General features: G+C 46.0%; 1 protein-coding gene across 2 annotated transcripts in view; it reads right to left on the bottom strand.

Annotated features, from left to right (window-relative positions):
* Positions 1-16,531, bottom strand: part of LOC142186338 (uncharacterized) — a 252,710-nt gene that overhangs the window by 14,571 nt on the left and 221,608 nt on the right. For both annotated transcript variants that reach the window (XM_075261165.1, XM_075261166.1), the window contains 5 exons: positions 14,941-15,019; positions 14,758-14,852; positions 14,595-14,673; positions 14,419-14,513; positions 3,616-3,721 (listed from right to left, as the gene is read on the bottom strand). In XM_075261165.1, coding sequence (XP_075117266.1) covers positions 3,616-3,721; positions 14,419-14,513; positions 14,595-14,673; positions 14,758-14,852; positions 14,941-15,019 — 454 coding nt within the window. The remainder of the gene's footprint in view (positions 1-3,615; positions 3,722-14,418; positions 14,514-14,594; positions 14,674-14,757; positions 14,853-14,940; positions 15,020-16,531) is intronic.

Below are 16,531 nucleotides of genomic sequence, written 5' to 3'. Positions count from 1 at the left end.
AAAATCTGGGCCAAAACCCTAGCACTTCGTATCAAGCCTCTGATCCCCTCACTTTTGCACTCAGATCAAGCTGGATTTGTCCAGGGTAGAGAGGGTAAAGACAACACCCACCGCCTCCTACATGCTATTGCTCACGCCAAGAAAACGCACTCTGATCTAATCTTACTCGGAGTTGACGCTGAAAAAGCGTTTGATAGAGTAGATTGGCCTTTCATGAGGGCTACCCTGGACAAGTTCGGCTTTCCACCAGAATTTGTCACCGCCATCTTCACTCTCTATGACTCCCCACATGCTAAACTCAGAATAAACGGCACCTTATCCCCATCCTTTGAAATCACCAATGGCACACGCCAAGGCTGCCCCCTGTCCCCCTCACTCTTTATATTATCACTCGAGCCCATGCTTCAAGCAGTCAGAATCCACCCCGATATCAAAGGCCTCAAAATAGGAAAACACACACTACACACAGCCGCTTTCGCGGACGACGTTTTATTCCTAGTCTCTAACCCTGAAGTGGGCCTCCCCGCCATAACACAGTTGATAAACTCATATGGCAAAGTATCTGGATACAAGGCAAATTTTGATAAATCAGAGGCCTTAAATATCACACTTTCCCGCAATCGTACGGATAAACTTGTTGCCTCCACCCCTTTCAAATGGACTCGAAAGAAAATTAAATATTTGGGGGTCCACCTAACAGCGGATCTAGATGAGCTCCTTGACGCAAATTTCACGCCTCTCTTGACGGACATCAGGAAAATGCTCTTATCCTACCAAGGCATGCCTTTCTCTTGGTTTGGTAGACGCAATCTCCTGCAGTCTTATGCGCTTCCGAAGATCTTATACAGGCTTCACATGCTCCCTATCAAACTCGCTCCCTCCTTCTTCAAATCAGTTAGGAGCCTCTTTTCCTCCTTTCTATGGAGAGGCAAACGCGCGAGACTTGCAGCATCCCTTCTCAGGAAAAAGAAACAGGAGGGTGGAATAGGCCTCCCGGAAATTGCCAATTATTATCGAGCAATTCAACTTAAACGTTGGATAGATCTTACCTCAAATAGCCCGAGGTCCATGATCGCAGACTTATCTCTCCAGACCTTTGGCCCCTCCTCCATATCCGACCTTTGGTTCTATGGAGCTTCGGGCCCCCGATCTAGAAACATACACCCTCTCATCTCCGGAGCATGTGAGGCATGGAAAGATTTGAGAGACGTTCTCGCCCCCTATCCTTCTCCCATTCTCCCTCTTGACATCCTTCCTAAACTCCTCGGTAAGCCCTCCATAGAATTTCAGGAGATCTGGCGTCACCTCTCCACCCATAGGCTCATTGACGTTATTGGCCTGGACCATAAATTTGACACGGACCGCTTCCACTCACTACTCCCAGACTTAACACCTAACTCCTTTCTCCGCAAACTTCACTTGGAAGGCATAGTCCGCTGCGCAAATTCTCTAGACTCACTAAGGACAATACTGACACCCTTTGAACGAGCAGTCCTTGCCAAACATAAATTGCTCTCCAAAACATCTTATGTCCTCTCAACCTATATAGCTCCCCCAGACCCACAGAAACTCAGCTTCCTGACAGCGTGGGAACAAGATCTTAACATCTCTCTCTCGGATGAACAGGTTGTACAAATTCTCTCACACTCCCATGGTTTTTCCCCTTGCGTCCGACTACAAGAAACTCACTATAAATTACTTACCAGATGGTACCATACCCCTCATTGGCTACACAAACATCAGCTTTCCCCGAACAGTAATTGCTGGAGATGCGACTCCCCTGAAGGAACCCTTACTCACATCTGGTGGTCTTGTCCTAAAATTCGGGACTACTGGAATGACATACAAAGCCTCTTGAGAAAATTCACGTCCCCTTCTTTTGAAATAACCCCAACTATGGTCTTCCTCTCACTTGCTTCTTCCACATACAAACCATCCAAGTCCAACCTGATCTCCCTTCTGATTTTAGCAGCAAACTCCCTGATCCCAACTAAGTGGTTATCCTCGGAACCCCCCTCTGTGGGGGAATGGATCTCGAAGGCCAACCAAATCTCCCGCTTTGAGGAGCTGTCCAGTTGGAAAAACAGGACCCATTGGAAGTATGAGAAAATATGGGCTCCCTGGAAGACTGCTCCGCCGCGGGCCTCGACCTCCTGATTCCCTCCCTCTGACTTTATGACCTCTTGCCTTTTGATTTCATACTCTTCCGCCCTCTACCCTCTTATGCCTTTCCCCTCCTTCCCCCCCTTCGCTGTATTATTACCCCCCCCTCCCCCCCCCCCCTCCTTTCAGCTTTAAACGCCCTCCAAACTACAGTACGATATAGAACTTCTCCCTCATTCCCTCTTCCTCCCCCTTACTAGAGGTATGGTTATTTACTAGTTAAATGTCTATCTCCTAACATTACTACAAGAGCCACGAGATAATGTGGCTCACATACACATGCTGGCAGTAACCTTTTAATATGTGCTCTGTATTCGATACGAATTGCCGACTCTTTTCTATGTACATGCTCAGTTACTTTGTAATTTGTTAAAACTCAATAAAAATATTAATAAAAAAAAAAAAAAAAAAAAGCAATACAAAGGCACCCTCAGAGAGAAGAAACTGAGGTACCTCTCCCACAAAATAGAGCAACTAGAGGACTCCCTCCAGGACAGCTCATTCTGGGAGACCTGGCACCACATAGGCACAAAGCTCAAGAAAAACTCTCTCCACATCCAAAATGGCAATATCTGGCTCAACTACTTCAGAGGTCTCTACAAAAACATCCCAGAAGAAGAACTAACTCCAGAACAGTAACAGATAATCACCAAACTGAGGGACATGGAGAAAGTCATCAAAGACTTCCAGAACCCTCTGGACTCGCCAATCACCTCGCCTATCTGTCCAGAGATGTCACCTAATGAGCCCATTCTCCAGGGTGTCCCGTTAAATCCTATCCAACAACCTTGGTAAAAAGACCTTTAATTCTTCCTACATCCTCCTGGTGGCCTGTCCTGGTGGCCTGTCCTGGAGGCCTGTCCTGGTGGCCCTGTCCTGGTGGCCTATCCTGGTTGCCCTGAGTCAGGGATGTGACTACCTGCCACGCTCAATAAGACAACAGAAGCTTTCCAGTCCATCTGGTCCACATGGGGTGCGTGGCTTCATGGTCTCCGCTCCCCCGTCCTCACCCTGTCTGCTTACTGTTCTGATTGTCCGTGGTCAGAAGGTTTTTAGTTGATTATAATATGATGATGTTTTTTCCTAAGATTTTTTGCATTTTGCTCACATTGCCTCACTGTTTGTATTGTAAAACTTTTGTAAAACGTCAGTAAAAAAATGACATTACAAAATAAATATATAAGTGGGGACACACGGTGGCTCGGTGGTTAGCACTGCAGCGCTGGAGTCCTGGTGTTCAAATCCCGCAAACGGCAAAAAAAACATCGGCAAGGAGTTTGTACGTTGTGCCCGTGTTTGCATGGATTTCCATCCCATATTCCAAAAAGACATACTTATAGGGAAAAATGTACATTGTGAGCCCTATGTGGGGGGAGGGGCTCACAATCTACATAAAAAATAAATATATATATTACAAATCTGATCGGACCTTCTCCATTCATTACTCCGTACCTGAGGGAACATAGCCTGGAAGTTCCTTCTCTTCATTGATAAATGGGTAATAACAGCTTATCTTCTCTTCTTCATCCTCCACCTTGATTATTGGCAGATCTTCTTCCTGATTAGTCAGAGGTCACAATTCAGTATAAGACAGAAGAAAATCTAACAGATCAACATAAGAAAGGAGCAAAATCCTGAGGAGCAGCAAGCTCCACCCCCTACATAGATGTACCCCAGGACTCAGCAGCACCATCTACCTGCTGACTGTCTGGTACATGTATGAGTGCAGGAGCTCCACCACCCTATATAGATGTGCCCCAGGACTCAGCAGCGCCATCTACCTGCTGACTGTCTGGTACATGTATGAGTGCAGGAGCGGCGAGCTCCACCCCCTATATAGATGTGCCCCAGGACTCAGCAGCGCCATCTACCTGCTCACTGTCTGGTACCAGAGCTGTGAAGGATCTCAAGTACATCCTACAGACCACAGCAGAACTAGCAGGCCTGAAACCAACCAAACCAATAAGACAAACCAACAAACAGTCCCACAAATGGTTCGACAGCGACTGCAGAGCACTACGCCATACCCTAAGAACAGCCTCCAACCAAAAACACAGGGACCCCAACAACAAGGAGGTGAGGGAAGCCTACAACAATCTATGCAAGCAATACAAGGGCACCCTCAGAGAGAAGAAACAGAGGTACCTCTCCCACAAAATAGAGCAACTAGAGGACTCCCTCCAGGACAGCTCATTCTGGGAGACCTGGCACCACATAGGCACAAAGCTCAAGAAAAACTCTCTCCACATCCAAAATGGCAATATCTGGCTCAACTACTTCAGAGGTCTCTATAAAAACATCCCAGAAGAAGAACTAACTCCAGAACAGCAACAGATAATCACCAAACTGAGGGACATGGAGAAAGTCATCAAAGACTTCCAGAACCCTCTGGACTCACCAATCACCATAAAAGATATACAGGAAAGAATTGTCCTGCTGAAAGGCAAAAAGGCCAGTGGCCCTGACGGCATCCTACCAGAGATGATGAAATACAGCCCTCCAGCAATACACGCGGCACTGGCAAAGCTATTCACCCTCGTGCTCAATGCTGGACACTTCCCCGAAGACTGGAACAAAGGGCTCATAACCCCCATCTACAAGAATGGGGACCAATATGACCCCAACAACTACAGAGGGATCTGCGTCAGCAGCACATAGCTGGGGAAACTGTATAACAGCCTCATCAATAACAGAATCCTCACCTTCCTCACACAACACGGGGTCCTCAGCAAGAGCCAAGCAGGGTTCATGCCAAACCACCGCACCACAGACCATATCTACACCCTCCACAGCCTCATCAAGACACACGTCCACGACACCAGAAGAGGCAAGATATTCGCCTGCTTCGTAGACTTTAAGAAGGTGTTTGATTCAGTATGGGGGGCTAATAATATCTTATGAAAAAATGTGTATAGAGGTGGGGGCTGAGATGGTTCTATCTGTCCAGAGATGAGCAATTTGGAGACTTGCCAGACTGGTTATGTAAATACTATGCTCTGTGTATTGGGTGATGCTATCTTACAAAGGATGGGGACAGATTGTCTGGAACCAGGGGCATTGTTAGGAAAGGATCAAAGACCAAAGACCCTTTTAAAGATAAAGGGACAAGAGAAGGGTAATTAAGCTAATTGTCTCCAACAAGGATGTCTATTGTCTTTAGAATACCATGAGATAGACATCTAGGGTGTGTATTTGAGACATGTGCTGATGGCTGCCATTTTGTGAGGCCATGCGGCCAGCATACCATGAGCTCACAGATTCCATTTTAGAGAGGCCATGTGTCTTCTACAACTCACACCCCCACTCAGCCCTCAGGGGGGGGTGACCTCCGTCCAGTTTCTTATCCAATAGATATGCATCAGGGCTATTGTTACAAACTTCTCCACCAATGGATGTTACGCTAATTACACTAGCCAATCCTGTTCTGTCTATGCCATGTGATATATACTTTGTTCTAGCCACCATTAAAACAGAATCCATTTTGATACACTACCATCTGTGTCTTGTGGTTCTCCAGGTCAGAGATGGCGGTAGCCGATCTAGGCCTGTTAATTAATTTTCCTTTACAGACAGCATATCTCTGGGGTATTATGATTCCCCCGACTGAAATTGTCGCCCAACGTGAGGGCGTTGATGATCGTTTGATGTGCAGCCGATAGTGTACTGATCCACTCACCAACCGATTTGGAGACGGGCCCGGAGGACCTCAGATGAATAAATCAGCGCTGAAAGAAAGGTAAGCGTTTGCTTTACCAAGTAATTAATCTGAGTTCCTACGTGTCCCGGATCCTGTGTGTTGATAAGTGAGGTTAGTGCTGCATATAGTATAAAATCGACGCCATTTTTTTTATATATAGCTCGGAAGAACCAATAGAATATATTGTCTGTAAAGGGGGTGGAAATGTTATACCTCATTCTTTGTATACTGTCCATGCTGTCATTTGATTGATACATAAAGTGTATAGGGAGGCATAGAAGGGAGAGTCAGTCTCCATCCTTAATACTGAGTGATTGAAAAGTCCTTGTTTAAGCACTAAGGACTGAGTAGAATCCGCGCAAGTACGTGTAAAGATTCAGGGGTGTTCGGAATAGGTTTTGCCTTGAGCACAGATACCGGAAACTTGTACATTAGAGATTAGTTCAGTGAAAACAGAGTGACTGTTTGGGAGATCCCACTAAGAGAGGTCAGTATGACCCCCAGAGCGATCTGTGTGACCCTGGGGAGAAATATGTATGACCCTCGAGTAGTAAAGGGTGACCCTCTATTGTCTTAATTGCCCTAGAGGGGTGGGAAGCTCACGGCTGACTGGCCATCAGCTAGTATGGGGAAGGGACCCTCTGAGATATGGTACACCCCATATGAACTAATAGAAAGAGAGAGAGAGCAGAAGTTGCCGCCCGAGAAAAAGAAAAAAAATAAAATAAATAAAAATCCTTAAGAGAGCAGGGGTTCCTAAGATAGGATTGTTTGATAGTAAATTTTGGGAACCAATGGAGATTAGAGCATGCAGGACAGATACAGGAGCATCAGTTACAAAGGGATATGTGCTCTAATTGAAGAACAGAATGGGGGGAGTGCAGAGTCAGCTGGTATGGAAATCAGCCCAAGAGATAGTTTAAGGAAAGAGCAGTTAGAAATGGAGGTGAGAAACTGCTGATAAGATGTTGGATAGTTGGGAAAAAAAAAAAAAATTAAGTAAGGAATGGTTACAGAAATAAGGTATTAAGGAATTGTATATTTTTCTTAGTGTAAGGGAATGTATAGTGAGCCCTCACTCACAGTCCAGATAAAGGGTTAAATGTGGTCTGCACATGGCATTGTGTTGTTAGTGCCATGTGAGTGATGAAGGTCAGGCCCCTCCCCCCACTGTGACTCGTATATCTCAACACCAGAGGTATACAGGATACAGGTTTTGCCAGAATTCAACAGAAGGGAGGAGGGGAGACACGGCAGGTAGCTAAGATTTCAGCTATAAGTGATACAATGTAACATCATTGGTATAATGTATGGAGAATTAGGAATATATGGTTTAATAATTTGTAACTGTATAGTGTAAGCTGTTTTCAGTCAATGCCAGTGTTTGATTTTAAAAACTTGTGTAAGATTATTGTGGTGTGTTACAGTGGTAAAAACTTTGATTGGAATCTTGTAAAGGAAAGTGGTAATTAGATGAGTGGGGTTTGCCATGGAAATATTCAAAAAAATGGCACAGAAATATAATATGTAATGTTGGTATCAGTATTGGCTGTTTAAATCATATTTAATGTCTTTAGAATTGGATTAATGGCATAAATTTTAGATAATCATTATTATGTTTATTTTTCAGTGATATACACATTGATAAGAAGACGAAGCCATCTAATTACTTGTTTTGTTTATTTTTCCTCAATATTCAGCTGTGCAGGAATTATAACTAACCCTGTGATTATTTGTAGGAAAAGAGACAATACGTGATATCACTGTACAAAATATATGAAAATTGGCAAGTTCTTTATGATTCAATGGATGTGTGTGTGTCTGGAGCTCCAGTGTGAAGGTTGCATGTATGTATGGAAGTGAATGGGCCCATATGTGTTACATGTATTTGCTATATGCACATGCTCTGTTTATCCATGTTTGTATTGTTACATTTTTAGTCTCCACAGGGAGCAGATGAAGAAATTGACTGCTGAAAAACCCACAGAGGGTGGTGACAAGTAGATATGAATTCTTTTCCATCATTGAATATATATATATATATATATATATATATATATATATATATGTCTTCTGGTGAATATGAGGTGTACTTAATATAACATGTACATGTACTAGGTATTCAGTGTTTATTGGTGCTTGTGTGTATCAAGTATATCACATGGGTTTTATACTTGTGCCCTGGGTTTATACTATAAATCCATGAATGTTAACAATCGGGAATTATTTTGTGAAAAAAGTTGTATCTAATACTTGTACAATGTAATTGGTGCACCATAAAGGGGTAGGCAATGCATGTGAGCTATCTTAATATGTACACGCAGGTAAAGATAAATCGCAGTTTTACAAAACAAAAGTGGTATTTCTGCGGCATTGTTTGCTACAAGGTGATAGACATCTGACTAAGTAGATTAGAAGTCACTCGGATATCTGCTCTGTAATGTGTTTTTGTGTATAAATTCTTGTTATGACGGGGGAGGGGGGAGATAGATTGATCCCTTAAAGTTTTTGCCTTCTCTGCTGATATATTTTGAGCATTTAATGAATTAGTTGTAATTCTGGAGTGTTTAGAAGTTTTAGAGGATTGAATTTACTTAGGATTGTATAAATAAGTCTGAATACAGGTTTGGCAAGTTTTAGCCAGCCAGCCACTTACAATGGCTGGACCCTTAGACTACAGTGTCTTAATGAGTATCTTAATTAGGTCTCAAAAGTCCTATTGTATAACGGCTAAAGGGCAAATAGAGTATTGTATTGCCCTGTATAGCTTAAAAGTGAGACACTGGAAATCTAATTAGAAAAAAGAAGTGATAGCAAAAACCACCAGTGTATGAAAAAGATTAGACAAATGTTTTATGGAAGATTAAGTGAATATTATAATGATATGTTGATAATTTTAATTTTTATTCTTTGTGCCACAGATAGACAGACATAAACCTGATGTGTTTTCCTCTATCAGAACGGTGGTAAGGCAATCCTCACACAGATAGACAGATGTCATATTTCTTTGGCAAGATAGAGCAACATGGAATTTGCGCTACAATCCTCCTCAAAACATCTCATTTCATCGTTGACTTTTTAATCCTGCAACTCCTTTACTAGTAGGAGTTCATGATTAAAAAGGAGGGGAGTAGAGGATGAGAATTTTTAATTTTTTTAATTACTAATGAGATATTTTTAAACTCCCTCTCAGAAGAGGCGGCTTCGGTCATGTCACTGATGCCCCATTGGAGAATCCTGACTATGAGATATTTGTGGACGGTTCCAGGTACCTAACAGAAAAAGGCAAATTTGAATACAGGGTATGCTGTAGTCATTATACATGACACCATAGTACAAGAAGCCCTTCCACCACACATGTCAGTATAAGAGGCTGACCTTATAGAAGCCTGATAGCACAGCAAACATTTACACTGACTCCAGGTATGCTTTTGGCATTGCACATGGTTATGGTCCAATATGGAGGTCCAGGAACTTCCTGATGGCACAGGGCAAACCAATTAAGAAGGGAAACTTAGTAAGTCAGTTGATGGAGGCCACATTGCTCCGTAAGCAGTTGGCAATTGTGAAAGTCAGAGCTCACACAAAGGGAAGAGACCTTGAGAGTATTGGAAATGAGAAGGCTGATTGAGCAGCGGTACTACTGCCATGGAAGGGTCTCAACCAGGTGAGAAAAATAGCAGACCCTAAGGGGCTGTACTCTAAGGTGACTGGTGAGGAAATTGAGAAATGGACAAAGGCTGGTGCCAGAGAATGTGAACAGAATGTGAAAATGGGGGATAAATCAGTGTACCCCCAAATGGCTGGTTTGGCCCACGGTAAAGTGCATGCCTCTTGAAATGCCATGGAGTCATTAGTGGGTAAACTATAGTTTGCCTCAGGGTTTGGAAGGGCTGCAGGGAATCACGTAAAAGCATGTCACATATGTGCTCTACACAATCCAGGACAGGTAGTTAAGACACATCGCATGCACACCAGAATCCCTGTATCCATTACATACAATTGCCTGAATCTGAACGTACAAATATGTGTTGGTCTGTGTGGATTTTGTTCTCAGGTTGGATCAGCCGAGCAACGACGCAGGTAACTGCCAAGAAATTGATATCTGAGCTTGTGTGTAGATTGGGGATACCTGAGATGAGAGAGTCTGATAGAGGGACACATTTCACAGGTGAAACAATGAATAAAATATTGTATGTATTGGGGATTGAGCAGAGTTCAGGCAAAGTAGAAAAGGTTGAAGTGCACACTCAAGGTGCTTTATGGAAGGGTGCTTAGACTAAGGGTTGTATTTTCCCCAGACTTCACAACTTAAGTATGAGAAGTACTGCCAGCTATGTCCAGAACTTGTGTCAAAGACTGAAAGTAACACATGAACAGGCGTTTTCTTCTATTCTAGACCCTGTTTGATCTTTTGATTTTTTTTTCCAGGAGCACATAGCTTGCAGGTGGTGATTGGGTGATAGTGAAAAGACATATCAGAAAGACGGCCCCTCCTAAGTGCTGATGACAACTGCCACCTCTGTCAAATTGGAGGATACCTGCTTCCCATTGTAAAAAGGTTCCTGAACCACGGCAGGAATGAAGAAATGGACATTATTTGTTTTTGTTTTGCTTTCCTAAAAGATAATGGGGATATGGCAAAACATTGTACAAATTGCCATGGGCATATTGTGTATATAGTATTTTCTTTCAAGTTAATTTTGATATGTTTTAATAGATGTTATGATAAAGATAGATATGATTGAAAGACATTGTATGGGTATCAGATGGGGAATCCAGAAGATCTGGCAGCTAGGGAGCTAGTTGAATGTACTTATCTGATACAAATACATATGTCTTAATGGGGGAATTGTGGGGGGCTAACAATACCTTATGAAAAATTGTGTATAGAGGTGGGGGCTGAGATTCTCTATCTGTCCAGAGATGAGCAATTTGGAGACTTGCCAGACTGGTTATGTAAATACTATGCTCTGTGTATTGGGTGATGCTATCTTACAAAGGATGGGGACAGATTGTCTGGAACCAGGGGCATTGTTAGGAAAGGATCAAAGACCAAAGACCCTTTTAAAGATAAAGGGACAAGAGAAGGGTAATTAAGCTAATTGTCTCCAACAAGGATGTCTATTGTCTTTAGAATACCATGAGATAGACATCTAGAGTGTGTATTTGAGACATGTGCTGATGGCTGCCATTTTGTGAGGCCATGCGACCAGCATACCATGAGCTCACAGACTTCATTTTAGAGAGGCCATGTGTCTTCTACAACTCACACCCCCACTCAGCCCTCAGGGGTGTGTGACCTCCGTCCAGTTTCTTATCCAATAGGTATGCATCAGGGCTATTGTTACAAACTTCTCCACCAATGGATGTTACGCTAATTACACTAGCCAATCCTTTTCTGTCTATGCCATGTGATATATTCTTTGTTCTAGCCACCATTAAAACAGAATCCATTTTGATACACTACCATCTGTGTCTTGTGGTTCTCCAGGTCAGAGATGGCGGCAGCCGATCTTGGCCTGTTAATTAATTTTCCTTTACAGACAGCATATCTCTGGGGTATTATGATTCCCCCGAGAAAGGTGAATGGGAAAAGGACAACATACTTCCAACAGGCCCGAGGGGTCAGACAAGGCTGTAGCCTGAGCCCAATGCTCTTCAAAATCTATATCAATGAACTGGCTACAGCCCTGGAGGCCTCACCAACCCCAGGCCTCACCCTGAACAATCGAGAGGTGAAGTTCCTGCTATACGCCGACGACCTCCTACTCCTGGCCCCCACTGAGAAAGACCTCCAAGAAAGCCTGTCAGTGCTGGAAAAATTCAGCACCACATGGGCCCTCCGCATCAACCAGAAGAAGACCAAAGTCATGGTATTTCAGAAGAAGGGCCACAATAAAGCCTCCACCACCCCACAATTCACAATGAACGGCTCCACACTGGAGAAAACCAACAGCTACACCTACCTGGGGCTGGAGCTCAGCCAATCAGGAAGCTTCAAAGCAGCAATAGAAACCCTGAAAGCAAAAGCCTGCAGAACCTTCTACGCCATCAGAAGACAACTGTACCACCTCAAACCACCGGTGAGGGTCTGGCTGAAGATATTTGACGCAGTCATCTCCCCGATCCTTCTCTATGGCAGTGAGGTTTGGGGCCCAGCCACCTACCCAGACCAGTCAAAGTGGGATTCCAGCCCAACAGAGAACTTCCACCTGGAGTTCTGCAAATACCTGCTCCATGTCCATCGCAACACCACCAACATAGCCTGCAGGGCAGAGCTAGGCAGACTCCCCCTATGGCTCACCATACAGAAGAGGGCGCTAGCTTTCCAGGCACACATCCAAGGGAGCAAGCCCGACTCCTACCACCACCAAGCCTGGCTAAGCCACCCGAGCAAACCAGACACTCACCAACCAAACAACAGCCAACCACCAAACCAAAAACACCAATAGATGATAACCAAGGCCGAAATAAAGGCGACCACAGAGGCAAACAGAGAGCGGTACATTGAAGAATGGAGAAACGAAATAAATAACTCCAAGAAACTCACCGTGTACCAATCCCTACAAAGGGACTACACCATGGCCACCTACCTGGAGAGAATACGCCACCCCAAGCACAGACAGACCCTGAGCCGATACAGACTGAGCGCCCACAACCTAGAGATAGAGACGGGGCGATACAGACAGACGTACAAGCCACGGGAGAAGAGACTGTGCCAGCACTGTGACCAGGGGGGCCTAGAAGACGAGACCCACTTCCTGCTACACTGCACCAAATACTCAGCTGTGAGGGCCGTCTACTACCAAAGACTCTCTGCCCACATCCCAGACTTCATATCTGCAGACGAGAAGAGGAAACTCTACATCCTACTGGGAGAAGAAGAGGCTACTGTGGAGATCGCTGCCCAATACGTGGCAAGCTGTCACCAAACCAGAGGAAGATGAGACTCCACGGACTGTTATATTTATCCCAATACACCCCCCCCCATATAGCTGTCACCAATGAAGAGGAAGATGAGACTCCATGGACTGTTATAACCCAAACCACCCCCCCATACCCACCACCCACCCAACCCAACTCCCCTCCCCCCCACCGCCCATTTTACTAGTTTTGGCAATGCCAAATACCTATTCGGACGTGCCAATAAAGCATTTTTTGATTTGATTTTGATTTGTATGAGTACAGGAGCGGCGATGTACCCCAGGACTCAGCAGTGCCATCTACCTGCTGACTGTCTGGTACATGTATGAGTACAGAAGCGGCGAGCTCCACCCCCAATATAGATGTACCCCAGGACTCAGCAGCGCCATCTACCTGCTGACTGTCTGGTACATGTATGAGTACAGGAGCGGCGAGCTCCACCCCCTATATAGATGTACCCCAGGACTCAGCAGTGCCATCTACCTGCTGACCGTCTGGTACATGTATGAGTACAGGAGCTCCACCCCCTATATAGATGTGCCCCAGGACTCAGCAGTGCCATCTACCTGCTGATTGTCTGGTACATGTATGAGTACAGGAGCGGCGAGCTCCACCCCCTATATAGATGTACCCCAGGACTCAGCAGTGCCATCTACCTGCTGACTGTCTGGTACATGTATGAGTACAGAAGCGGCGAGCTCCACCCCCAATATAGATGTACCCCAGGACTCAGCATCGCCATCTACCTGCTGACTGTCTGGTACATGTATGAGTACAGGAGGGGTGAGCTCCACCCCCTATATAGATGTACCCCAGGACTCAGCATCGCCATCTACCTGCTGACCGTCTGGTACATGTATGAGTACAGGAGCTCCACCCCCTATATAGATGTACCCCAGGACTCAGCAGCGCCATCTACCTGCTGACTGTCTGGAACATGTATGAGTGCAGGAGCGGCGAGCTCCACCCCCTATATAGATGTACCCAGGACTCAGCAGCGCCATCTACCTGCTGACTGTCTGGTACATGTATGAATACAGGAGCGGCGAGCTCCACCCCCTATATAGATGTGCCCCAGGACTCAGCAGCGCCATCTACCTGCTGACTGTCTGGTACATGTATGAGTGCAGGAGGGGCGAGCTCCACCCCCTATATAGATGTGCCCCAGGACTCAGCAGCGCCATCTACCTGCTGACTGTCTGGTACATGTATGAGTGCAGGAGCTCCACCCCCTATATAGATGTACCCCAGGACTCAGCAGCGCCATCTACCTGCTGACTGTCTGGTACATGTATGAGTACAGGAGCGGCGAGCTCCACCCCCTATATAGATGTACCCCAGGACTCAGCAGCGCCATCTACCTGCTGACTGTCTGGTACATGTATGAGTACAGTAGCAGCGAGCTCCACCCCCTATATAGATGTACCCCAGGACTCAGCAGCGCCATCTACCTGCTGACTGTCTGGTACATGTATGAGTGCAGGAGGGGCGAGCTCCACCCCCTATATAGATGTACCCCAGGACTCAGCAGCGCCATCTACCTGCTGACTGTCTGGTACATGTATGAGTGCAGGAGTGGCGTGCTCCACCCCCTATATAGATGTACCCCAGGACTCAGCAGCGCCATCTACCTGCTGACTGTCTGGTACATTCTCCTCCGGGCAGTCCTGGGAATACAGAGGACTCAGGGGACATCTCTCAGGGGGATTTCTCCTACTGGATCCATCTGTGGAGTGACAGGACAGATTGTTTGGATGTGATGATCAGATCCAGGAGATTCTCTTATATTTACTTGCCCCCTCCTTACATTCCGGTTCAGCCCAGAAATCCGTCCCCTCTTCTAATTCATCTGTAACTTCAACCTTAATGTCAATGAGATTTTCAGCCTAAGTAGACAAAAAAAGAAAAAAACTTGTGCTGTGACCTTGCAGTTTTAGGTGAAATTTTGTCGAGACTTTAGCGCCATCTACCTGGTGATTCTCTGGGGAATTGCGATTTTCCTTTGGGCAGGAGACATGCGGAGGACGGAGACATCTCACGGGGGAATTTCTGTCAATGAGTCCATCTGTAGCCAAGACAGTGAGAGAATGATAATATGTGATGAGGAGATGATGGGAGTCGTAGTATGTAGAAGGCCGACAGACCCTCCTTACACTGCTGATCAGCCCAAACGTCCGTCTCCTCTTCTGCTTCATCTTTAACCTCAATCTTAATATCCATCAGATCTTCATCCTAAATAGAAGAGAAATAATGTGAAATGGTCGTTGGTTCTGTTACTTCATGGTCAGAAGGTGAGACTTTAGCGCCATCTACCTGCTGACTGTCTGGTACATGTATGAGTACAGGAGCGGCGAGCTCCACCCCCTATATAGATGTACCCCAGGACTCAGCAGCGCCATCTACCTGCTGACTGTCTGGTACATGTATGAGTGCAGGAGCGGTGAGCTCCACCCCCTATATAGATGTACCCCAGGACTCAGCATCGCCATCTACCTGCTGACTGTCTGGTACATGTATGAGTACAGGAGGGGTGAGCTCCACCCCCTATATAGATGTACCCCAGGACTCAGCAGCGCCATCTACCTGCTGACTGTCTGGTACATGTATGAGTACAGGAGCTCCACCCCCTATATAGATGTACCCCAGGACTCAGCAGCGCCATCTACCTGCTGACTGTCTGGTACATGTATGAGTGCAGGAGCGGCGAGCTCCACTCCCTATATAGATGTACCCCAGGACTCAGCAGCGCCATCTACCTGCTGACTGTCTGGTACATGTATGAGTGCAGGAGCGGCGAGCTCCACCCCCTATATAGATGTACCCCAGAACTCAGCAGCGCCATCTACCTGCTGACTGTCTGGTACATGTATGAGTGCAGGAGCTCCACCCCCTATATAGATGTACCCCAGGACTCAGCAGCGCCATCTACCTGCTGACTGTCTGCTACATGTATGAGTGCAGGAGCGGCGAGCTCCACCCCCTATATAGATGTACCCCAGGACTCAGCAGCGCCATCTACCTGCTGACTGTCTGGTACATGTATGAGTACAGGAGCGGCGAGCTCCACCCCCTATATAGATGTACCCCAGGATTCAGCAACGCCATCTACCTGCTGACTGTCTGGTACATGTATGAGTACAGTAGCGGCGAGCTCCACCCCCTATATAGATGTACCCCAGGACTCAGCAGCGCCATCTACCTGCTGACTGTCTGGTACATGTATGAGTACAGGAGCGGTGAGCTCCACCCCCTATATAGATGTACCCCAGGACTCAGCAGCGCCATCTACCTGCTGACTGTCTCGTACATGTATGAGTGCAGGAGCTCCACCCCCTATATAGATGTACCCCAGGACTCAGCATCGCCATCTACCTGCTGACTGTCTGGTACATGTATGAGTACAGGAGCTCCACCCCCTATATAGATGTACCCCAGGACTCAGCAGCGCCATCTACCTGCTGACTGTCTGGTACATGTATGAGTACAGGAGCTCCACCCCCTATATAGATGTACCCCAGGACTCAGCAGCGCCCCCTACCTGCTGACTGTCTGGTACATGTATGAGTACAGGAGCGGCGAGCTCCACCCCCTATATAGATGTACCCCAGGACTCAGCAGCGCCATCTACCTGCTGACTGTCTGGTACATGTATGAGTGCAGGAGTGGCGAGCTCCACCCCCTATATAGATGTACCCCAGGACTCAGCAGCGCCATCTACCTGCTGACTGTCTGGTACATGTATGA

Source organism: Leptodactylus fuscus, assembly GCF_031893055.1.
Source record: "Leptodactylus fuscus isolate aLepFus1 chromosome 2 unlocalized genomic scaffold, aLepFus1.hap2 SUPER_2_unloc_3, whole genome shotgun sequence".
In the NCBI taxonomy this organism is placed as follows: domain Eukaryota; kingdom Metazoa; phylum Chordata; class Amphibia; order Anura; family Leptodactylidae; genus Leptodactylus; species Leptodactylus fuscus.
This window is presented reverse-complemented; position numbering and strand designations above follow the sequence as displayed.